Source organism: Carcharodon carcharias, chromosome 7, assembly GCF_017639515.1.
Source record: "Carcharodon carcharias isolate sCarCar2 chromosome 7, sCarCar2.pri, whole genome shotgun sequence".
Taxonomy (NCBI): domain Eukaryota; kingdom Metazoa; phylum Chordata; class Chondrichthyes; order Lamniformes; family Lamnidae; genus Carcharodon; species Carcharodon carcharias.
The window spans coordinates 71,463,601-71,490,339 of NC_054473.1; the positions used below are offsets into that span (position 1 = coordinate 71,463,601).

Sequence of the window (26,739 nt, forward strand, 5' to 3'; positions counted from 1 at the left end):
CATCTATACAGGGCCTTTAATATACCAGATACCTCAAGATCCTTTAAAGATGGGCAGGGAACAAATAGCTAGAGAAACAGATGTAGAGGACACTTAATAACAAACCTTGATCAAAAAGCTGGGTTATGAAATGGTTTGGATTATTGTTTCAAAAAAGTAAGGCAGAAGGATTTCCGGAGACACGCTCCTGGTTTTGAATTTGCATAGAGCACTACCCTTTTAGGAGATAGGTGGTAAAAACGGAGTCAACCAGTTGTCTATTTGTGAAAAATGTTCCAAAATGCCCCAAGTTCAATGTTCACCGTTGAAATAAAACACGACGGTACCATCTGGTCCCCAACAACACCTGAAAACTAAATGACATTTCCTAGTAACCCAATCTTTCAAATTACTTCAGTGGCTAGGATTGGCAGCCTTAACGGAATCAAAATTAGCTTTTTTTAGGAGGGATAGGCAGGGGAGTGGTCACAGTGCTAGGAATTGAAGAAAGGTCACAGTTCAAGTTCTAAGACCATCTTTGCTGATGGTAGCAGCTCACCTCAGTATTAGTGACAATCACACACTGGTTTGGCTCAAAAACCACACTTTTGATGTCTGACTTAACTTCAGAAGTTTCTGAAGACCACACAAAAATAAACCAGACAGCCATATCTGTAGCTAAGATCACATAGTAAGATATCTCCCCACTTAGAAATTGCAGTAATTCACGTCTAGTATCAATGGCATTTTTGCAATTCTCCAGATGGTGTAACTCAGCAGGTCTGACAGCTTCTGTGGAGAGAAATACAGTTTACATTGAGTCCGTATGACTCTTCAACAGAACTAAGAAAAAATAGAAAAGGGGTAAAATATAAGCTGGTTTAAGGAGGGGTGGGACAGGTAGAGCTGGATAGAGGGCCAGTGGTAGGTGGAGATTGCCAAAAGATGTCATAGACAAAAGGATAAAGAGGTGTTGAAACGCCTCTTTGTCCTTTTGTCTATGACAGCTTTTGGCAATCTCCACCTATCACTGGCCCTCTATCCAGCTCTACCTGTCCCAGCCCCCCTTAAACCAGCTTATATTACATCTCTTTTCTATTTTTCCTTAGTTCTGTTGAAGAGTCATACGGACTCGAAACGTTAACTGTATTTCTCTCCGCAGATGCTGTCAGACCTGCTGAGTTTTTCCAGGTATTTTTGTTTTTGTTTCGGATTATTAGCATCCGCAGTTTTTTGCTTTTATCCAGATGGTATAGGTCATTTTGATGCTGAGACGCAATGCTTAATCAGTCATAAATCCTGATGTGATTTTTACCATCATTCCTATTTGAAATGCAATTTGTTCCTTCCCCATCCCTGCTCTCCCCCACCACGCCCACTTATCATCCCAGTTGTCAGCACTCATCAATTCCTATTTTCAGGGGGAGGAGAAACACATTTTGAATTTTTCACTTCACCATTACAAACTATAATTGAAAAGATGTGCAGACTTTTTTTTAAAATGGAAATGCACTGCACGTCTATTTAGAAAGCATTATTTGGGCCCCAACAGCTTTTTTTAAAAAATGGATGGTAGTGTTCAAGATAAATATTTCACTGTACAATTACAATTCAGTAAAACAGCCTGTTCAACAACCAAAATTAATAAACATTTGAGCATGCAGTCTGTCCATGGTATTTGCAATGAAACTAACAGCACTTCGCAGTAGTCTATTTTATGAAAAGCCACAGGTTATGAATGGTTCAAGTCCCTGACACTTTATAATAGATATATATTATATACTAGGAAAGGTTAAGCAGGTTGGCTTTATATTCATTGGAGTTTAGAAGAATGAGAGGTGATCTTATTGAAAGATAAGATTCTGAGGGGGCTTGACAAAGTAGATGCTGAGAGGGTCTACCACCTCATGGAGAAATCTAGAACAAGGGGCCACATTTTAAAAATGAGTCTTATTTTAGACAGATGAGGAATTCCTGCTCCGAGAGTTGTTAGTGTTTGGAATTCACCTCCCCAGCAAGCAGTGGAGGTTGGGTCATTGAAGATATTCAAGGATGAATTAGACAAATTGTTGATTGATTCAAAGGGAGTCAAGGGGTATAAGGAAAGTGAAGAAGTGGAGTTAAGGCCATAATCGGATCAGCTATGATCTTATTGAAGAGCAGAGCAAGCTCGAAGGCCCGAATGGTTTACTCCTGCTCCTATTTATGTTCTTGTGTTCTATAAGTTAGCATTCCTGAACAGTTAAATATCTTGCACTATTTACAAGTGTTAATAAAGGCTTGTATTTATTTCCAATTTTGCTTTTCCAAAGCGACATATGTACCTTCCAATACCAACACCCAGCTCAAGTCTTTTCAAAGCAATGGAACATCCTTAAATAAGCTTGGTGCCCACCTTTAAGTGAATAGAATGCTCAGGATCTAGCTTATAATAGGAAACAGTCAAAAACTTGACTGTTTATTGTAAAATTTACTGTATGTAAATTAGAACTTTACAATGCAGTTTTTTTTATTTAAATTACTGACAGTAGAAAACTAACTGGCACTAACAGCACAGGCATTTTTAAATTAAAGTAATCCATGACTTCACTGGATATCTATTTCTGTTCACTGAAAACATGCTCCACTATACTGGTACACAGCTTAAAGATAGAAACTGGCTGACATGCCATGGCATGATTCATTCATCAGATGTCACATCAGCCAGGTGGGAAACACCTCCTGTCCGGCTCCTGTCCTATCGGTTTGCAACAGGACCCTAATTTCTGGCAACTTGGTACAAATTGGCCCATTACATTATGAAACTAGAGCATCTGATTGACTGGTAATGGGAGTTTTCATGAAGGCTGTACACTTTGCAGCTGTATTTCCCCTCCTCTCTCTCCAAAACTAAAGTGAATTACATGAAGTGCAGGAGTTAATGCCAAGGTAATAAACAAAAACTTGTTTTTGTAACTCAATCTAAAACGCAATGGCCTGAACTGGATGTAGTGAAACGTTCCTCTTGCTCCAACTAGCTATACTTGAGAATGATTGAACGTGTTCAACTCCCCAAGCATTGGTTCCTGATCTCAGCTCACATCAGGGGGAGGGTTCTGCATGAATATCTCTTATTCACCCCTCACATCCCCTTGTTTTTCGCCTGATAGCTGTTCTTACGTCCAAGGTCCTGGAAGGTATGTTCTGGTCACCATCACCAATCCTGACCTCCAGTGTCTTTCATAACCAGTTTCTTAAAAAGTTTACACTAGTCAGTTAATTGGAATCATTGCAAAAGAAGAAGCTTAATCTGACATTAGCTTTACTGTTAACATTTCAACATAAAGAGTGCTGCATGATGTTGTAACTTGCAGTAATAAAAATGACAACTTTTCTAACGAGTGGCAATCATCTCAGAAGTAGCTTCAAACTACTTTGCCAGTTCTTCAAAACTGAGTAAATTGTCATTTTAAAAGTAAAATTTGTTACTCCCAATTAACATTTTGAATAGGTATGGGTGGGGCTGGAGTACTTGGAAGAAATATTCCCCCACTTGACATTTTTTGCCTCTTCTAAAGCATACCAACTTGCTCCTTCACAATACCAAACAATTCCTATCTAGCAGCTGTGGATTTGTGTGCCACATTGATGATTTCAGCCACAATTTCTGACTGAACATTTAAGTAATGCCACACCTCTACCACTCCAGATTATCAGCACAACTCAATAACAAGCCACCACCCTTAATTCCCTTCTCCTGGGGAGGCGATGGCATATTGGTATTGTCACTGGACTAGTAATCCAGAAACCCACGGTAATGCTCTGGGGATCTGGGTTTAAATCCCACCATGGCAGATGGTGGAATTTGAATTCAATAAAAATCTGGAATTAAAAGTCTAAGGATGACCATGAAAGCTTTGCCGATTGTTGTAAACACCCACCTGGTTCACTAATGAACGGTAGGGAAGGAAATCTGCTGTCCTCACCTGGTCTGACCTACATGTGACTCCAGACCCACAGCAATGTGGCTGACTCTTAAATGCCCTCTGAACAAGGGCAATTAAGGATGGGCAATAAATCCTGGCCTAGCCAGTGATGCCCACACCCTATGAATAAATTTATTAAAAAATCCTCTTACATACCTCCCAAACCAAATGTGAGGAACTCACACTGGTTCATCTCAGAAGGTCAAGTCCTTCCACTCAGCTAGCATCACGTTCCCCGTAAGATTATTAACCCCTCCCCCCACCCTTTCTACAACCCAACCCTAATCTCAGTTTCTTTAGTTTCTCTTGCATCTTCCTCTTTGGCCTTCCGCCAACTTCAGCTCCTTACCAAATAACCATTTTTCCTGGGCATATTGCTTAGCAATATTCTTCAGACTTCATCCTCCAAGATGTCAAGAAGGCAGTAATCGCCCATTCTTCAAAAAAAAAATCCACAAGCCCTCCATCTTCTCCACCAATTCACCAACCTCCCTTCAATCTGCAAGGTCTTGAAATGCAACATCGCAGCCCAACTCTAAGCTCATCTCAATGATTATTCTTTGTTTGAATCATTTCTGTTGGATTTTCACTGAGCACAGAACGGGAGCTGACCTAGTTAAAATCAAAACTAACTGACAAATTGTGGTACACCATTCTAATGGCATCAGCCACCAACATTAGCACACACTTCCTAAATCACCTGCCTTGCTATTCATCTCTCCTTCAAATCCACTCGTTTGTCCATGTTTTGGGTTGTGACAGCTTGGTTATTAAGTGCCTTTACAAAGCACTGTGTATAGCTCCAGCTTGCAGGCACTGTACAATGCAGTTGCAGCTCTAGAGGAAATAGTTAAGCAAGGTATCTTCAGTTCACACAGCAACAGTTGCAATGTAACAAGTTCTGGTTATAATGCCAAAACTCAATTTTGCACAGCAGTACCACAACAGACTAAAATACTGAACAAAAATTTCAGATTAGAATGGAAAGGGCAAACCAAAATAGATTTACACGCTGGAGAATTTAGTGCAAGCAGTCTTAGTGAAATGTAAACTCCCTAAGGCAGTAGTGCCTTGGAAGGTGATTAATCTAACACTGCATTCTGTAGATTGGGACATCTAAAATGTTTAAAATTCCATGCAATTCTTTGAAAACTGTGCATTACTCGTGCATGGTTAAGAGGTAGATTGTGTGAAGATATATTAGCAGTAAAATGGCATAAAAACATAACAAGCATAAGACCATCAGCTGACTTTGACTTAACTGAAAGTGAGTAATGGATCTTGTGACTTTACAATACTGGCTAATCAGACTAGTCTGGAGGTATCACTGCATCATTAATATAGCAATCACCCTTACTTTATAGCACAGAACAAAATATGTCATTGGTAAAGATTACTCTGGAACACCTCAATCAACAAATCAAATTCAATTTCTACTCCACAATAAGTTAACATTGATAAATTTGTTTGCAGAGGAACACCTAAAACAATATGCTCAAAGTGTGCAGGAGGTCAGCCAATACCCATAGAGAAAATACATTAATTTTCTGGGCATAGCCTTCATCGGAACTGAAAGCTGAATAAATCTTTCCACTGGTTGGAAAAGTGGTGGTGGGGAGGGGGGAGATGGGGATAAGAAATGGAATTCCCATCACAGACAAGCTGAATAATCAGCTAGTCATTAATAGAAAAACTCAAAGAATGACCACCTTTTCAGCACAATTATACTACATTCATACTGTTGGTCAATATTTCAGCTACAGGGCAGCATTTCTACAGTCCACATTTTAATTTACTTTAACCTGTTTATAGCTCAATAAAATTATATTTTCTGGGAGTTTATAGAAGCAGAATTCCTTGATCCCCAAAAGCAAGTTATGTTAAACCTCTACAAAGCACTGGTTATGCACCAGTTGGAATGATGTGGCCATTTATGAGTACTGGACTTTCACAAATCCCAAAGATGTCAAAGTAAAGGTTTGCAGAAGAGTTTTACTGGAATAGTCCCAAGGATGAAAGGCTTCAGTTACGTGGGGAGTAGAGAAATTAGGTTTGATATGAGAGAGAAAGTTACAGAGAGATATGATAGAGGCTCTCAAAACCATGAACGGTTTTGACATAGTAAATAAGAAACTTTCCAATTGAAAAAGGATCAGTAACCAAAGGAGACAGAATTGAGGTAACTGACAAACGAACCAAAGACAGTGAGGAAAAAAAATTTTACAAAGCGAGTCAAAATAATCTGCAACATACTGTCCGAAAGGGTGATGGAAGTAAATTCGATAACTTTTGAAAAAGAATTCAACAAATACTTGAAAAGGAAAACTTTGCCACACTGTGGAGAAAGAGCAAGGGGGGGGGGGGGGTAGGACTAATTAGATAGCTTTTCCAAAGGGCCAATACAGGCACAATGGGTCAAATGGCCTCCTGCACTGCATCATTCCATGATTAAATCTACTGTCCAGTTGGAGACTACAAATCAAACTAACCTAGGACAATAAAAAATCCTTTGCCTTCTGCAAATTTCATTAACTCTGACTGTACTGAGAGATTTTATTAAGGCTCTCAGGATAAATGCCTTCAATACAAACAGCAGCCTTCAGCTAAACATGTGTAACCAGTCACCAGCAACTAAGGGGACAGACAGAAGTGACTCTTCCGAGTTAACACCCCACTGCCATAAACACACAAGGCTCAGAACGGGGGATGAGTGACAGTAGGAAGGATACAAAGCAGACCATTCTCCTCACAACTGACCAGTCACTGATCATATGTTCTCCATATTCTAGAGCAAAACTAGACTAGGACTCCAGTGCATTACTGAAAGATAAAACATTAAATTGAAGCCCTGTCTGCTGTCTGAGCTGGACGTAAAATATCCCAGGGCATTATTGTGAAGTGTTGGAGTTTACTCCCAGCATCGTAGTCAATATTTAGCCTGCAACCAACACGAAAACAGACTATGCGGTCCCCATTTTATTGCTTCATGAGGTCTTGCCGTGCACAAGTTGGCTGCCATGCTTCCTACATCAAAAGTATTTCATTGGCTATAAAGCACTTTGAAATATTCTTAGGTTGTGAAAGACACTATATAAATGCAAGTCTTTCTTTCTGTAGTTCATGTTATACTGTGTCCAGCTACAAGAAAAAGAAAAAGGGTAGGCAGCCCTTGGGACTCAACACGTGACGTAATAATATTTTTCACATGCCAGCACCACAGCCAAATTGCATACATGTACTGGCACCCTTCAACAACTAGGCTGGCAAAAAAGAAAACAGTAACTCAATTTCATGTCTAAGGCACAGTACATTACAATACTGTATCTTCATTCCTCGTAGCAAAATTGTTAGAAGTTCTGATACAAGAATTTTGACACTTTCATCTAAGTACAGAGCAATTTTGAAGTATGCAAAACAAGTACCCAATAAAACACTTCGAACAGCAGCATTCACACTTTTGACTCACTTTTTCCTGCCATGTACTGTGTTTGAATTGGTAGATTAATGAATGTAACAATGTTTCTATTTGAGCCCAATTCTGAAATTTCTATTGGAAAAATAGACCTTCTGAAGTAGTTTCCTTCCACCTGCCGATACCTCAAATCGGACATGTAATTCCTCCAAATCCAGGGTCAAATTTCAGAACCGAGACATTATTATTCACAAACTCAATTATATCATCTAATATGCCCAGGGTTGAAGAGATTTTTCTTCTTCATTTATGGGATATGGGCACTGTTAAGGTTAGCATTTAGTGCCTGTCTTCAACTGCCCTTGAAAATGTAGTGCATCATCTTATTGAACCCATAGAGCTGTTGATAGTGAGTTCCAGGATTTAAATCAAGTGACTATGAAATAACGCCAATATAACGGTATGGAGTGTGATTTGAAGAATTAATTGCAGGTGGTGTTGTTACCACGTGCTTGCTACCCTCATTCTTTCAGACAACGGAGATCACAGGTTTGAAAGTTATAAGAACTTATCGCGAGCACAAAAATCATGGACCTCCAAAGCTCAAATACATTAAAGTTATAACATGTAAAAGGCCCTTGGATCCAATCAATCAACTCATGTCAGCATTTGCTCTGCACATGACAAGTCTCCTTCAAGCTTACCCATCCTATTCTTGTATCTCTTTATCCACAAGTCCAAACTAATCCTGAATGTTGATGCCATGTCTCCCTCACCCACTAACCATGAGAAGTGAACCTCTCAGCTTCATTATTCTGAAGAAATCTCCTTCGGCTGCTGTTCTAAATCTTCTGCATTTCATCTTGTATCTACAGCCCTAACTGGCCGGAAGCAGCATGCCTACGGTTTCTCTCTCTCGATGATTAAAATTATGGAGCAATGCAAGAAAAAAGCCCAAGTTTTTCTTGTCTTTATTTATAATTCATTACAACATCCAAGAAAATGAGAGTCGTTTACTCTCCATAGCGTGAATATTCTTCCATAACATGAAGCCCAACACTGCACACAGTATTCTAACTGCATGCCTTCACTTCCAACAAGCCATTCAAACTAACATCGCACCAACTTAACTCTAATAAGTGGACACTAAGATAGCAATGATAAAACCAAACCTGAATGGTCATAAAAAAATTCCTTTAAGATTGCATTCCACTCAGCAGCATGTAATTACACCAAACAACTTCTCGTCTTGTGGGAAGTTTCTTCGACACTGTCAGAAAATACTAACTGGGGGGCTCTCACACATTTTCAAAAAAGATGTACACACAATACAGGATATTTCAAAAGAAGCCAAGTATTTATACCATGCAAGAGAGCAGCACAGCTCACTGCAACTTCCAACAAGTTATGCAGGTGCCCTTCAAAAATGGCACACAAACATCCAATGCTGAAACAAGTAATTACTGGCTTAAGTCAACTTACATATAGGTGAGCCAAAGATCAACCAGCAATAATACAACTAAACGGGTTACAAGATATTTCCCTTTTATCTCTATTGATGGGTAAAAGTTGTGCTTTACTCATATAGCAATATAAGTCTTCAAACTTGAATGAGAAAGTATACATATTAAAAAAGTTAAAGGAAGTTCACCAAGTAACACTTCCATGTTTATCAGAGCTTTACAGCTGCAAAACTGGCATGATAATATCAAGCTGGTTTTCAACAAAACTGCCAAAAGACAGAACAAACTGACAAAACATCCACATCCAAATTATTACCTGATCTTTTCTCCATATTTGTTGATGGACCTGCTCTTTCTTCAAGTGCAAAGAGCTTGAAATCACAGAATGATAGTGAGATGCCATCAGTCCATCATGCCCAAGGTGCTACCCATTTAGTCCCATATCCCTGATCTTTCCACAATCTTGCAATCCAAGTAATAGTCCAGTTTCCTTCTGAAAACGATTCAATCCTGTCGGGTAACAGATCCCAGATCTGAAAATTATTTCCCCTGGTTCTTGGCCAGTTACCTAAAATTCACATCCTTTGGTAATCATAACTCTGTCACTGAAAATGTTTTTCACTTATTCCATTTAAACCCTTCGTGATATTGAACACCTTAATCAAATATCTCTTAAATATTGCTACTCCTAGAAAACCATCCCACCCTCTCCCAGATCGCTTAGTGACGAATGTACGTCAGCATTTTCCACTATAAATGGAGATGTAGGAAATTAAAATCAGAAAAATCTGGCAAGTGAGATAAAAATATGACCACTGCAAGTCACTGAAACAACTTTAGAAATACTGAGAAAGAGTCGAGATGGAAGCTTTTTTCTTTGCTGAAGGTCCAATCTTTTTGATGTCAATAAATCAAGCAGTCATAACTTTGTCCTGAATATTAATATACTTGGTCCAAGCATTAACAGGTATCTCTAGAATTGATGAGATACAAACCACAACTGACCAAGTTGTGAGTCACCACTGTCTTGCAATAAATCATCGTGAATCATTGAAGTTCAAAGGGTCTTTAGGCTGCATTACATGCTGCAGGCTTTAAGAATCCATATTTCACTCTTCATCATGAGTTTGGTTTGATTCCAATTTTATTCCATCCAAGCAAATAGCTGAACTCTATGCAATAGACAAGAATGTGGGTGGGGAAGCGAAAATCATAACAACTAATGACAAAGTGGGGTGGAGATCATATGAGAGCAGTAATGAATATGACAGATGACCACAAGTTAGAAGTGCTAAATTAATACAAGTTATTAGAAGCCGTTATAAGAGAAAAAATAACCGTGCTGTTCCCAAGTGAAAGTTTAACAAGGGGCATCAGTATGGATTTGTTAAAAGTAAATGCCCATCATACTAACTAGATTGAATCCTTTGATGTGGTTAACAGAGTGTTGCTTGCCACAGTGCAAATGTTGTACGTATGGATTTTCAGAAGATATTTGAGAAAGTGTAGGAGGAGGAGGCTTGATAAGATGGAATGAAAGAAACGAGCTGTATGGAAGCAAAATCGGCTCAATAACAGGAAGCAAAGGGTAGTAATGGGTTGATTTTTCTCCAAACTGGTTGGCAGTGGTGCTCCCCAAGGGTCAATTTTGGGTATAATTTTTTTCAAATGGCCTAGACCCAGGTGTAGGGAGCAGCATTAAAAAGTGTGCAGATTATATAAAACTTGGCAAAGTCGATATTGATTAAGGTAGTTATAGACTTCAGGATGGTGAAATAGGCAGAGGCATGGCAGATGGAGTTCAATATGGAAAATTCAAAGTGATGCATTTGGGGAGGACTAATGGAAGGTTGGTCTTTCACAAATAGCAACGGAAAATACATAAACATAAAAAATCTAATTGAGAAATGTAGATGAATAGAGACACCTTGGCATCCATATACAAAAATCCTCAAAGGTGACAAGGCAAGGTGAAAAGGTAAATATTAAAGCATTTAATTACTTGATTATATGAAGAGGAATAGGATATAAAAGCAAAGAAGTCGCTGCTAAAACTTTAAATCACTGGTTAGGCCTCAGCTGGAGCATTGTGGACAATTCTGGGCAAACTGTAGGAAAACTGTTCCAGTACAACTACAACACTGGCATCTACCCTGCAATGTAGAAAACTGCCCAGGTTTCCTGCCCAGATAAAGGACAAATCCAGCCCAGTCAATAACCACCCCAACAGTCTACTCGATCAAAGTGATGGAAGAGGTTGTCAATGCTATCAAGCAGCACTTGTTCAGCAATAAGCTGCTCACTGACACTCAGTCTGGGTTCCAGCAGGGCCACTCAGTTCCTGACCTCATTACAGTCTTGGTTCAAACATGGACAAGAGCACTGAAATCCAGAGGCTAGATGAATGTGACTGCCCTTGATATCAAGGCAGCATTTGACCAAGTATGGCATCAAGGAGCCCTAGCAAAACTGGAGTCAATGGTATTCAAGATGAAAATTCCCCACTGGTTAGAGTCATAACTAGCACAAAGGAAGATGGTTGCGGTTGGAGGTCAATCACCTCAGTCCCATGACATCATTGCAGCAATTTGTCAGGGTCCTAGGCCCAACCATCTTCAGCGGCCTCATCAATGACTTTCCTTCCATCATAAGGTCAGAAGTTGGGATGTTCAATGACAACTGCACAATGTTAACACCATTCACAATTCCTCAGATACTGAAGCAGTCCTTGTCCAAGTGAAGCAAGACCTGAACAATATCCAGGTTTGAGCTGACAAGAGACAAGTAACATTCATGCCACACGAGTACCAGGCAATGACCATCTTCAAAAAAAAAATCCAACCATCTCCCCTTGGCATTACCATCGCTGAATCCCCCACTATCAACATCCTGGGGGTTATCATTCACCAGAAACTGAACCAGCCATATAAATACTGTGGCTACAAGAGCAGGTCAGAGGCTGGGAATTTTGTGCACAGTAACTCACCTCCCAAATCCCCAAAGCTTGTCCACCATCTACAAGGTACAAGTTAGGAGTGTGATGGAACACTCTCCAATTGCCTGGATAAGTGCAGCTCCAACAACACTCAAGAAACTCGACAGCACTCAGCACAAAGCAGCTTATTTGACTGTCACCCCATCCATCACCTCCAACATTTACTCTCTCCATTAACAGTGGCATCAGTGTGCACTATCTACAAGATGAACAGCAGCAACTCATCAAGGCTCTTTCCAAAGCACCTTCCAAACCCATAACTTCTACCACCTAAAAGGACAAGGGCAGCAGATGCATGGAAACACCACCACCTGCAAGCTCCCCTCCAAGCCACTCATCATCCTTTGTTGGCAATATATTACCACTCCTTCACTGTCGCTGGGTCAAAATTCTGGAACTCGCTTCCCAACAGCACTGTGCATGTGCCTACACCACATGGACTGTAGCAGTTCAAGAAAGCAACTCACCACCACCTTCTCAAGGGCAATTAGGGATGGGCAATAAATGCTGGTCTAGCCAGCAACACGCATCTTGTGAGTCAATGAAAAAAAGGTGTAGAGGCCTTAGAAAAGGTACAGGATGAGGGGCTTCAGTTATGGGAAGAAGCTGGAAATGTTAAGGCCATTCTCCTTGGAACAGGGAAGGTTGAATGGTCATCTAGAGGTTAAAATACTGAGGGGTTTTGGTAGTGTATAGAGAGAAAAACTGCACTCCTGGCAAGTGGGTCAACAACTAGTAGTCATAGATTTAAAATCATTGGCAAAAGACCTTAGAGGGAAAACAGAATATTTCTCTTGAGATGTCAGGATCCAGAACATCCTGAGAAGATGGGGGAAGCTGTTTTCATTAATAATTCTGAAAAAGGAGTTGGGCATATGGTTGAGGATGAGGAATTTGCACTAGTGACAAAAGTGGAGTTATGGGACAAAACACAACCACTCAAAAAGCCAGGACAGACATGATGAGCTAAATAGCCTCCTTCCATACTATAAGTTTCTATAATTCTATGAATACAAGTCACTTATTCATCTCTTGGATGATCTCCCAAACCTCTCAGCACTGTGTGTAATCTAACTTTACACACGCTCATTTGTACCAAGAAATCTTCAAGTACTGCTTTAAGGCTTTGTACAATAGCTTTCTTTCCTTTTAGAGGTACTTTAACATGCTGTTATTTAGTGGACAGGTTGCTAGAAAGCTCTAGCTTCAATACATATGACAGGGAGCAAGTAAAAATTGATCATATCAACTGTTATCTGGTATGTCACATCAGCAATAATGCAGAACTCAGTCCCAAGCTTTATTATCAGTAATGCCCCTTTTGTGGCTGAACATTTTGATCTGATCACTATCAGCCTCTTTACTTCACAGCTCCCTTTGTTAAAAGGCCAGCAACTTGCAAACAGCTAGCAATTATATAGCACATCTATTGGTGAGATGAATCATTGTATGGAGGTCCACAGGGTAATATTACAAGGAATTCAACAGAGCCAGGACAGGGTTTAAAAGGGATGGTCAAAAGCTTGAATTAAAAGCTGAGCTTTGAGAAAGTTTTCAAACTTAGGAAAAAAGGTCAAGTGATGGAGCAGTTTAGGCAGGGAACAGGACAAAGGAAGTTAAAAGCTTTGCAAATAGGGGAGGGGCATGGAGAGACAGGAATTTTTAAATTCATTCAAGGGATTTGGGCATCACTGGCTCAGCCAGCATTTATTGCCCATCCCTTATTGCCCTCGAAAAGGTGGTGGCGAGCTGCCTTCTTGAATCGTTCAGTCCACGTGGTGTAGGGATACCCACAGTGCTGTTAGCAAATTCCAGAAGGCATCAATTCTGGAGAATGCAATGTTCTTCTGAAACAAAGGCATGCACATCTTTGAAGATGAGGGTGTTAAATTTGACATGCAGGGTTGATGAGCAGAACAGGCTTAGTGCAGTACAGGAAATTGGGAAACTGAGTTTTGGACAAGTTGAATTTGCTAGTTTGAAGAGGTCCATAAATTGCAACAGGTGATGTTGGTTGCATCAGGAATGTCGGCCAAGACAGGGCACTATGCTCTTCTTCAAAAAACAAAAAATGGAATCTTTTGCTACTCTCTGAACAGGTAAATGACACCTTGATTGCACATCTCTGAAAACTAAGCATAAGTAAGCAGCAATTAACAAATGCCATAATAACCTACAGGACTTGCCTGCACACAATAGGTACACAGCTTAAAAAAAGATTATTCGTACTCCTCAGACAAAAAACATGCTCATTTAATTGTTTTCCTTCAGGAATGAACAATTGGCTGCTCTACTTACAAGTGCAGAATGCTTCTTGCAACCTGATAATTCTGTTCAGAATGAAGATCCTTATTTGCCTACACTGACCTATGTTTGATTCCACACAATTGTCTTAAAATATAAATCAACTTTCCCCACACAAATCCAGTACCATCAAATTTTACTCCAGAGTTTTCCAAAAGATAACCTACTAAGGGGGAAAAATAGCAATGCTGCAAAAAAAAACCTACAAGAAAAACTGCACCCGCATCTTTATTCAAAACATGTGCACATTAATCACCAAACTCCCATTTGCCCTGACAATATCTCAGAACATGACCAGCACCGAGACTGATGAGTCAAATAAAAAGGTCGCTAGGGAACAAGGAAATGGTGATTATCGCAACTCAATCCTGGCCTGTGTAAGATACCTAAAAATCTTCAAAACACAATTAGCTTGTATCTTTCAACCCACTTGATAATTTAATCAGGCCACAATAATATTGCTGAAATAACATTTCATAATACTGGTTATCTGAATTAAGCAAGCCATTTCTCAACTCATGGTTCCAGATGCAGCATAAAACAGTGGCAGTAAATCCCCAAGTGTACATCTCCTATAACTGCCAGCCACCAAGGAAACAAATTCCAAGAGGTCACCTTTCAAACCAATAGAAAGGCACAATAACTATAATCGCTTGCATCAAATTCACCCAGTTCTCCAAAAGTGAGCACTAGGACATGACAAGCTTCAATGGCATCCCAAGCAGCCCAATGTACATAAAACATGCATTCTTTATAAATTGAAAGTCAGAATTACAAGCATTATTGTACAGCATGCACCATGAGACTTTTTACTATGCTAACAGCACGATATAAATGCAAATTGTTGTATACCACAGGCTGAATGGGTATGCATCCAGCTGCAATTTCAGCACTTAAGATTCTGATTTTAGCCTGACTGCAGAGTTTGAGCAGTAAAGCACAGTCATAGAAAGGAAGAGCCAAACATGATCTGCGTCCTCGACACAACCTTGTGTATTAAGCAGAGGCTCATGCATTATCAGCTCACTCTCCACCTCAAAAATGGAGTTGACTGCTACCATGGTCTGCAAAAAAAAATATTGGTTGTACAAGTATACACAAAAGAGAGTTTCTTAAAGGTATTTCTCCCCTTCCTGCTCCCAAAATGGTAACTCACATTGGGGCTCAGTTCTACACGTTAGAAGGTCTCAGTTACCTCATTGAAATGATTCTTGAGTGAAATTAGAAAGCTGAAAACTAGAAAATCAGGCACCTTCTAACTGGAGTAGCTAGACAACAATCACCACCAGAAACCTTGGCTGCATTTTCCAACTCCTTGGCTGAGAATATCCAAATCATCAGAGAGCACCGAGTAAATCCAACCTTTATGGCTCCCTACCATATATTAACCACAGAGCCATAAGGCAATACCTGCATTTATTCCCAAGGTTTCTTTCTTCATATTTCACACAAACTGCAGCTTCACTTGCTTTTCCATTTCTAATTTTTCATTACAATCAAAAGGGGCCAAGTTTCATCAATGACTTCATAAGAGAGCACACTGTACTTGCAAGATAGGTATTCTGGCATTTTTGAAGCAACAGCGAGAAGACAAAATATTTTAAAGCACAAACTATGACCAAATCAATGATACTCCATCAGCTAAGGGAATATATGAATGGGAGGAGGCCATTCACACCTGCACCAATTTTAGTTGACCTGGGCCTCAACTTTATTTCCGACCTTAGCTCCATTTCCCTGCATATCATAATCTAACAAAAATATACCAAATTCAATCTTGAAAACACCAAATGTGCTTGCATAGTCAGCCTTTTAAAAATGGCCAGAAGAGGTGTTCTGATTTCCAATACCCTTTAGGTGAAAAAGTGATTCCCAATTTCACCCCCAAATGGCCTGGCTCCACTTAACACTGATGGCTACTTTTACCATGAATATATATGAGTGTTGCCACCTTAGTCCCAGAGGACCACAGGCTCCTCTCTCATAACAGAGAGACAACTGGTGGTGAGTTTAACTTGAGGGTCACCACACCAGGGCGAGATTGAGACCTCATAGATGACTTCAGCCAGTACGGGAAATTGATCCCACGCTGTTGGTGTCACTTTGCATCACAAACCAGGCATCCAGTCAACTGAACTAACCAACCAATGCAGCCAATGGTGGAGTGATTAAAACTGGGGGTGCCCAAGAGGCCAGCATTAGAGTAGCTGAAAGACCTCAGGGATGCAGATCTGGAAGATACAGAGATAGGGAGGCATGAGGCCAAGGAGGGGGTGGGTGGATTTGAAAACGAGGATAAGAATTCTAAAATCCAGGCAGTGCCAGAGCAGAAGCCAACATAGTTAGCAAGCACAGGGGCGATAGGTGAACGGACTCAGTGAAAGTTAGGATATAGGCAGAGTTCTGCATGAGGTCAAGTTCCTGGAGAGTGGAAGATACAGATCGACCAAGAGAGTACTGAAATAGTTGGTCTAGAAGTAATAACAGCCTGGATGAGGGATTCAGCATCATGTAAATTACATAGTATCCATCAGGGCCTAGGTATACAAGTCATGCCAACAGTAAGATGTGTTGCGCCAGGTCCTGTTAAGCAACAGTCATTTGCTGCAGGCAGTCAGGTCAAATTCAGACAACACATTCTGTTCAATCAATGTGGCACAGGGTTCAAGTTTCCTTTACACAAAGTATCTGACTACCAAATTTTGCAGCTCCACAGTTTCAGTACTACAATAATAGATCTGATCATTTGGCTGCATTCACATTGCTTCAGCTTCTACTACAGAAATCTAAGCACTGTCAGTTAATTACTGCCACTCAATGGCACATTCAAAACAAATCAGAGCATCTCAATGCATAATTTTTTGTTATGTGGATAAACCCAAGCTGCCTAATATGACTACTTGAATAATCTATGGTGTGTACATGATGTTGCCCAGATACATAATGTTGCCTGGTTTTTTCCCACGTCAGTACCAACAGCCAGCAAGTTTTGATTCTTGCTCCAAAACACAGACTGAACCAACAGTTGACACCAAATAAACATGGCACCATTTTCCATCTTTTGATTCTGGTGTCTTGCAGCTCAAATATGTAAGATCATGAATCTAGGCAGCAACAATGATGTTGAAGAGCTTCATTTCCATAGAGGTTTATTGCACAATACCAACTTAATACAACATTGTAGAGAGAAAACCAAAATCTTTGAAACACTGCTCACATTAACTAAAGCAAAAAACAGCTAAGCTGGGCTAAAAAATCCCCAAGTGGCAAAGCTAAAGATATATCTGGTCTGAAAATGCCAAAAACAACACTAACCTGAAGCACAAATTCAAGCTAAATTATGTCCATTACAATAATTCTGCAATCAATCTACACCACAGAAATTACTGAGTCAGGTAGTTAGTACAAGACTAAGTGGAAGACCACGCCCAACTACAACTTCCACATTAAAACTGCACAATGCTGGATGTTTCGTTTATCGTCATCTTCAGAAAGAAATCGCCAACTAAAATGGAGGCTTATTTAGAACATGCAGTTTGGCAAGCTAAAAGAGAAAGTAACATCCGGGTGAACAGTACACCTTTGCGTCCCTTCCTATTACACTATTGAAAAGTAGCATTCCTATTTGCAGCAGTATTAACTTGAATTTAATTCTCATCACACTGTATAATTCAGCACATGCCCTCTTCTGCAATCTGACAGCCAAACTGCTGCAGGATGGTGCAGAGCAAAGATAAAATTCAATAAGGAAACTCAATTGCCTGAATTGGTTATCAATATTAACTAAAATTTAGTGGTGGTGGTGGTTGGGGGGGGGGGGGGGAGAGAGAGAGAGAGAGAGAGAGAGAGAGAGAGAGAGAGAGAGAGAGAACCTTTGCTTAGACCAAAGAGAGCAAAATTTAATTCATGGAGGAACTTAGGACCCTCAATCCTCAAGCCCATAAAAGTCTGCCATCCCAGAAAGTAAATTCACTCTCAATTCGTGCTGCTTAATTGAATAGATCTATTAACAAGCAACATTCACTGGAAACAATTTCTGAGAGGACTTGAGAGGTAGAATCTAAGAGTCGTTTCCTTTGACTAGACAGTCTGAAATCAGGGTCATAATTTGAGGATAAGGGTTGGGCCATTCAGAACTGAGTTAGGGAAAAACAACTTCACTCAGAGGGTTGTGAATCACTGGAATTCTCTACCCCACATGCTCAGTCATTGAGTATATTCAAGATTGAGGTCGAGGTTTTTGGGTGCTTAGGGAATTCAAAGATATAGGGATAAGGAAGTGAAGTTAATTTAGAACTTCAGCCAGGATCTTCCCGAATGGCAGAATAGGCTCAAGTAGCTGGATGATCTAAATCCTTCTCCTACTACTTAGGTTCTTAAACAAAGCCCATGCAAGTGGGTTATAGAAAGTGAACTGGGGGAAAAAAATCTCACTTCTAGACTTCTGCCTTAAACTAACTTGTATTTGTATAGCGCCTTTAACAAAATATGCCAATGCTTCACAGGAGCATTACAGAGCTAAATTTGACAAAAAAAAATTGGGTCAGTTGACCAAAATTCCAGAGCTTGGGGCCTAGACAGCAAAAAGCTCAGTCACCAATTGTGGAGCAATTAAAATCAGGAATGTTTGAGGCCAACATTAGCAGGGCACAGATATCCTGAGGGTTGTGGGGCTGAAGTAGATTAGAGATGGGGAGGGGCAAGGTCACAGAGGGTTTCAAAACAAGGATGAGAATTTAAGAATAGCTGGGAGCCAATGTACAGTAGGTCAGTGAACAGGGGAGATGACTGAGCAGGACTTAAGAACACAGATAGCAGAGCTTTAGACATCAAGTTTATGGATGGTAAGTGGGAGGCTGGCCAGATGTGCTGAGGTAACAAATACGTGAATGAGGGTTTCAGCTATGAGCTGAGGGAGTAGGGGGTGGGGCAGAGTCAGACAATGTTGGAGATAGGCTGTCATAGTGATAGCAGATGCAGTCAGAAGCTTACCTTGGTGTCAAATATGACACCAAGATTGCAGTCTGGTTCAGCAAAGTTGCCAGGGGAATGGGTGAAGACAGTAGCAAGGGAGCAGAGTTTGTGGCAGCCAGCAAAGATAGTGGCTTTGGTCTTCCCGAAATTCAATTGGAGGGCAAGCATCTGACAGTGGAGGCAACTAATTCAATAGTCTCAATCGTCATCTTCCGTGAGTTCCTCACAGGTTCAAGCTGAGGGTGGAGGAGATAGGGAAGAGGCGTTTCAGACAGTTTGCATTAGAGCGGGGTAGTTACATTTACATTTCAAGATGATACTGGAATAATAAGTAGCTTTGGCAGACCAGAGCAGAACACAATAGTGCTTTATGTGATCCAGCCAGATTGAGCAGGGGGAATAACCAGGGAGAATGCAATAGTTTCAACAGGAACTATGGTAAAGGTGAAGGTAAGGCTGTGGTTGAGCAGATCAGTAATTGCAGCAATCGTGGTGAGTGGTGGACCAAAAGCAGTTAGAATTTTGAAAGTGCAGTTTGGAAGGGGAATAGGAACATAAGTGGAGAGTGATACAAGGATTGATACAAACAGAGCAGTGAAGCCGTGTGAGACAACAAGGTCTAGGAGATGGCCATGAATATGGATTGGGGAGCTTACAATGAAGAGATGAAAGAAGGATAAGAGGGAAATGAACTCATGACGATAGAGAGAATGAGTTGAGGTGGAGGTTAAAGTCATCAAGGATGAGAAGCTGTTCAATACAGAAGTACAGGAAGGGAAGCAGAGAAGATATTTAGAAAGTTTTCATGGTGATTCGGTGATAAGATCTACACCAGCATTGTGACAGTCTTGAGGGTCAAATGGTGGATGGCATAGTGGGCTTCATTTAGTGGGAAGGTGTCATGAACCCTTAGCCAGGTTTCTGACAAGGTTATAATGTTGATGGAATCATGCACAATAAGCTTGAATGGCAAGAGCCTTGTTCACAAGTGAACAGACATTTTGTGAGGAGATGTAGCCAGACAGTTGAGTAACATAGTAAAGACTGGTGACTGAGTTATGCAGAAGATGTGTTAATTTTCAGGATTACGAGTTTAATTACTCATCTGGTTCAGTCAGAATGACTAATTATTTTTAATACAGTAGTTGCTTGCATTGCAATTTATTCCTCTTGCTGTGGTGCAGTTCCACTGGTGCCAGAAACCTTGTAATACCCTGCCCCAATGGCATTACTGTGTGCCAGCCAAGTGCGAGTAAGCCATCATACTGTAAACGTCATCACAGCTACAGCTAATCTTATTCTTAACAGAAATACACATTCTTCACAAGGGGTCAATAGATTAGGTTCAGGAGCCCAAACACTGGACAATTAGGTTCAGGAGCCCAAACAATGGACAATTAGGTTCAGGAGCCCAAACACTGGACAATTTTCCTAGCCCAGAGATTCAGACAGCAAGTCTAACACTGTCACTGCTGTACCGGTGGAAATCAACTCACTCACCATTGTCTGTGATCAATGAAGCTAGAAGGAATGTGGGGAGATGGGTGGAAACTGCATGGCAGGAGCCTGAATAGAGCTGAGGGATAGGAAAAGTATGGCAGGACAATGGGATAGTTTAGGATTTGATGGAATGGTGAAGGAATGGCTTAACAGGAAAGAAACATGAGCAAGGAGGGGACAACAGTCTCTATCCAAGCTGCTGCAGTACAGCAACAACACTGGCATTTATCAACCAATGCAGAAAATTGCGAGGAATATCCTATCCACAAAAAGGAGAAATCCAACCCAATCAATCATCATCCTCAACTCACAGCAAAATGGAAGGAGTTGTCAACAGTGCTATCAAGCAGCACTTATTCAGCAATAACCTGCTCACCAATACAAAGCAACAATACACTTAAAGCACAGTATGACTAATCAACATGGTTTTTACTAAAGGGAGATCCTGTCTAACAAACTTTATAAGTGTTTCTTGAGGATGTAACGAGTAGGGTAGATAGAGGGGAACCAGCTGATGTAGTGTACCTGGATTTCCAAAAGGCATTTGATAAGGTGCCACATAGAAGGTTAATAGGTAAGATAAGGGCTCATGGAGTTGGGGGTAATATAGTAGCTGGGATAATGGATAGAAAACAAAATGGGCATAAACAGGGCTTTTTCAAGTTGGCAGGCTGTGAATAGTGGAGTGTCGCTACGTTCAGTGCTAGGGTCTCAGCTATTTACAATCTATGTTAATGACTTAGATAAGGAGACAGTCTTCATGTAAATTTGATGATACCAAGCTAGGCGGGAAGGTAAACTGCAGGGAGGACACAGAGGCTGCAAAGAGATATATAAAGGTTAGGTGAATGGGCAACAAGATGGCAGATGGAATACAATATAGGAAAGTGTGATGTTATTCACTTTGGTTGTAAGAATAAAAAAAAGTTTTTAAAAGGTCAGAAATGTCTAAGTGTTGGTGCTCAAAGAGACTTGGGTGTGCATGTACATGAAAAGCAGAAAGTTACCAGTGCAGCAAACAATTAGGGAGGCAAATGGCATGTTGGCCTGTATTCTAAAGAGATTGGGGTACAGGAAAAAAGAAGGTCTTGCTACAGTTGTATGGGTTTTGGTGAGATTGCTTCTGGAGTAGTGCAGTTTTGGTCTCCACATTCGAGAAAGGATACACTTGCATAGGATACACTTGCATTGGAGGTGGTACAGCAAAGGGTTGATGGGGGGTTGTCTGATGAAATAGTAAATAGGGCTTATATACTCTGGACTTTAGAAGGATGAGAAATGATCTCATTGAAACCTCCAACATTCTGAAGTGACTTGACAGGGTGGACACATTGTTTTTGCCGATTTGGAGATCTAAATCACAGGGGCACAGTCTCAGGATAAGGGGCTGATCATGTAGGACTAAGAAGAGGATAAATTACTTCACTCGAAGGGTTGTAAATCTTTGGAATTCTCTACCCCAGAGGGTTTTGGTGGCTCCATCGTTGAATATGTTTAAGGCTGGGATACAGATTTTTGATCAGAGAATTAAGGGATATGGGGACGGAGCAGGAAAATGGAGCTCATTAAGCCATGATCGTATTGAATTCGGGGGGGGGGGAGAGGGGGATGCACACGGGTGAGGGGCAGCGGGGTGGGGTGAATGGCAGGGGCATGCATAGAGCGGGGGAGATGCATGCATGCATACATGGTGGGGGGGCATGCATGCATCGTTGGGGGGGGGGGGGTTGCGTCTGGGTCGGCCGCAGGCTCACTCACCGCGATAACGTTGACGAAGGTAGTCTTGCCCGAATACTGCAGCCCGACCAGAGTCAGCTCCATCTCCTCCTTCCAGAACAGCGACTTGATCCAGTCCAGCAACCGGTTGAAAAGCGCCAGCATCCTGAGTGAGTGTGGGCGGAGGGTCGGAGCCGGATCAGAAAAGGCCGCTGCCTAGGAGCCGCAGGTTCGCACTGGGTCAGGACACCGGTGGGAGGAGGCAGCTGGTCACACAGCACCGGAAACCGCGAGCCGTCAGGTGACTGGGAGCGGCGAAACCCTGGGATACTGGAGGAGCGACCCCTGGAGGATCCTGGGATACTGGAGGATAGTGGTTTAGTGGAGGACCCTGGGATATAGGAGGAGCGGGTCCTGGAAAATTAGTCACTGGGATACGGAAGGAGCGGGCCTGAAGGATACTGGGATGCTGGAGGAACCGATAGTGGGGGACACTGGGATGCTGGAAGGTCCGCCCCCACCGTCACAGAAGTCGGGAGTGGCGGCTGCAGCACACTCTAGCGTTTGGAGCGCGGAATATCAGGGCAGCGGAGGAACTGGACAACTGCAGCAATCGCAGCCTTTTTCCTTTACGCTAGTCATGATCCAGCCAATTGAGTGTTTTGTCCTTGATGCCACACTTCGACAAATTATAAGAAATACGAGCAGGAGTAGGCCATTCGGTGCCACAAGCCTGCCTCACCATTCAATAAGATCATAGCTGATCTGCCCCAGGCCTCAACTCCTCTTTCATGCCAGCTCCTCATAATTCTCAACTCCCTGATATTTCAAAAAACCTATCTACCTCCTCCTTAGACACTTTCAGTGATCTAGACCCCACAACTCTCTGAGATAGAGAATTCTAGACATTCACTACCCACTGAGAGAAGAAATTCCTTCACATCCCAATTTTAAATGTGTCCCCTTATTCTGTAACTATGTCCCCTAGTTCGAGATTCCCCCACTAATGGAAACATCTTCTCAACATCTACCCTGTCAAGCCCCCTCAATCCTGCTGCTTTATTGTCAAGGGTAGTTACTACTATCACATATTCCCAGGGACACCTGCGCACGTACATGGGTGCGGAAGAGAGACAGGCAGTCAGACTGAATGGTCCCCTTAACTGCACGCTGTTAAGCCAGGCCCAGGAGCTGACCCATGAGGAGGAGCTTCAAATTACCCACCTTTGCACTTGGATGACCAAGGAATATGGGACTGAAGTGCAGCCAGCAACTGAGGAGCAGCCTATTCAAGTAGAGGAGGAGGAGCTGCAGCCTCACATACGCCATATGGAGATGAAACATAGACATCTCGAGGCCGCAAATGATTATGGGCTGTCTGGGAGTCTAAATCTGCTTGAAAGCGTATTGCACACCAATGCTCTATGCCAATCTCCCCATGCCAGGGTCCCCAGTGCGCTGTCCTGTTCTCCCTTGCTGGATAGTGCCCTGCGTAAATGCAATTATTGGCTTCCAGACAAAAGTGCAATAATTCAATAAGACAAGAGAATTTACCATGTCCTATATGTTTGAATCAGAAATCTGTTATTATAATTTCATGAGGGAGATGGTGTCACTGAGCTAGTAATCCAGAGGCCCAGGCAAATGCTCTGGGGACACTGGTTAAAATCCCACCATGGCAGCTGGTGGAATTTAATTTCAGTTGATAAATCTGGAATTATAAAGCTAGTCTCAGTAATGCTGGCCATAATAACTATCATCGATTGTCATTGAAACCCATCTGGTTCACTAATGTCCTTTAGGGAAAGAAATCTGCCATCCCTACCTGGTCTGGTCTAAATTTGATGCCAGACCCCACAGAAATGTGGTTGATTCTTAACTGCCCTCTGAAATGGCCTAGCAAGCCACTTTGTTTCAAGGGCAATTAAGGATGGGCAACAAATGCTGGCCTTGCCAGAGACGTCCACGTCCCATGCAAGAAAAAAGAAAAAATATGTTTCTCTGCTACTCTCCATTTCACTCGTGAACGACTGAGGTGTTTTTGAGCAGAAATGCTCAGCAGTTTTTGTTTAGAAAGGTAACCTCTCTGCTCTGGGAGCTGATTACTGTCACAGTAACAGGAGGGATGCAGGCACCTTTTTCTGTTCTCACCTAATTGACTGGAAGCTCTGCTTTTCATGCAGTAGTTTGGATTGAGTTGCAAATTCTTAATATTCAGAGTCAATATCAATATAGTCAATATAGCAAAGCAGTGACAGACGGATCCTAAGTTACATTTGCTAAAGAGTCAAGGCAAATTTTCCCAACATTTCTCTGAGAAAGATCATCTTTCAATTCCGTTACTAGGGCAGCGCGTTGCAATTAAGGAATATTCAAGCAATGTCAAAATAAATTAGACTGAAAGGCATATTTTTCACGCCTGTAAGTGTAAAAATGACCATTCCATTGGCAAAATTGCCCCCAGATGATTTTTCATCAGCTACGTTGTGCAAATTTCTGTTAAATTGATACTAAGCCCATTCCAGGCCTTCAAAAGTCAACCTTCCCCCTGAACAATCACCTGCGTTTTGTGATGTACAAATATTTATCTACTTGCTTAATTCATCACCATCCATTTTGCATAAAATTAAGTAAATTAAAGGTTTGCGACAACCCAAAGAATCGAAGGACCATAAGCAGTTCTTCAAATCTCTGGGAAATCTGACCAACCTCCTTTTGGCGGGGCCTTCAATCAATCTACAAAATGTCCTGTTGCCATTGAGCATCTGTCAATCAATGTTTAGTGTCAAAGATAGCAAAATAAAAGAGAAATAAGTTCATTATGGTTTATTTTGACCTGGAGATGTAGATTTACAAGTACCCGTCCAATCCATGAGCTTCCCTCACCAATACCATTGGACCGATCCATATTCATGGCCACCCCCTTGAATGTGTCATCTCAGTGACCTCCGTACTTCAATGCGTTAATCACAGAAAAGGCCATTTATGATCACTTCCTTGTATGACTTTCCACCCACATCCCCCTGTACACTCTCAATTTCACTTCCATTTGTGTCTGCACCAGAAAGAAAACTCACCCACAAGTCACTTTCAACTGCACTTTCAATTTCCTGTGTATAGCCTTTGACCTCCTGTCACCACAATCTTTCTGCAACCCACAATCTGCTGAATCATGCCATTATCTCCACCATTGATGGGCTTGTCCTGATGAAATCTACTACCTTCTCTCACCCCGGTCAATCCCCCGGTGTGGCCCTCATAACCCTTGCCTTAAGCCCAAGAAAGGCAGACTTGAACAGATGTGGTGGACAACTGATTTAGCCAATCACTGCCAGATCTGGCTGGACAACATAAAACACCATCGGGTCCAGTTCCCCTCTGCAAATACTGCTCACTATTCCAGGATCCTCCTGGAATGCAAAGATAACTCCTAGCTTCTCTCCTCCCCTACAAACAATCTGTTTCACCCCCCCTCCCTTGTGTTGTGCACCCTCACCTCTGACAATAAGCGCAAGGAGCTCATGGCTTTCTTTGACACTAATCACACTTTGATACTATCCGATCAGCTGCCTCAGCCATGTCCCTCACGCCCACTAATCCACTGGGCCAATCCGCCTGTAAAGCCCCCTATGCCCTGGCCCTGAAATCGCATAATTCTCTAATTTCTCTTCTATCCCCTCTTGTGCTGTCCGTGAGAAGCACCTCCTGCTCCCTCAGCCCTATTCCCACTAAACTGCTGAATACCCAGCTTCCCTTCCTGGCCCTCATGTTAGCTGATATTGTAAACAGTTCTTTCCCTTCAGGTGTCCCTCTCTCCTTTAAATCTGCCATCATCACCGCTCTCTTCTGAAACAAAAAGCACTTGACTCCTCTGTCCTTGAAAATTACCATCTCATCTCCAATCTCCCTTCCCTCCCCAAAATCCCTGAAGATATTGTTGCCTCCCAAATCATTGCCCACTTTTCCAGTAACTCCATGTTTGAATCCCTCTAGTCAGTGCTCTCCCCCTGCCAATGTAGAGGAGAGGGTTAACATCAGGAGCACCTGATACTGATGTAATTAATGATGTAACCATGATGCAATGTCTAAGAAACTGAGATCCAGTGGGAAGCAGGAGTACAACTACATGTAGAGTACTGAGATGTACATAATTCTATTAATAAACAAGTATGGTTTTTTAAGAATATGAGTCTATGGTAGCACTCTTAGGGTAACAGGCAAATCCAAAAGAAACCCCAAATAGACCCAGAACTCAAGACAAAACATGATGGCAGCTGAAAGAGCATAAAGACCCAGGAAAACTCCAAGAGAAGACTGCAGACCTGAAATACTGAAAAATCCTTGGGAAAAGGACAAAAAGAAAAATGATTGAAGGCTCACCTGAGAACAGAGCATCGTGAGTGCTGCAGATGCAAGCAGACATACAGACCC

General features: G+C 41.6%; 1 protein-coding gene across 2 annotated transcripts in view; it reads right to left on the reverse strand.

The window, feature by feature from the left end:
* The window catches only part of arl8ba (ADP-ribosylation factor-like 8Ba), a 47,678-nt gene extending 24,937 nt beyond the window's left edge, over window positions 1–22,741 (reverse strand). The window contains exon 1 of one of the 2 annotated variants that reach the window (XM_041192677.1): window positions 22,351–22,741. In XM_041192677.1, the coding sequence (XP_041048611.1) occupies window positions 22,351–22,473 (123 nt within the window). In that variant the 5' untranslated portion in view covers window positions 22,474–22,741. The remainder of the gene's footprint in view (window positions 1–22,350) is intronic. The other variant, XM_041192678.1, reaches the window with a different exon arrangement.
* Between the last annotated feature and the right edge of the window lie 3,998 nt (window positions 22,742–26,739).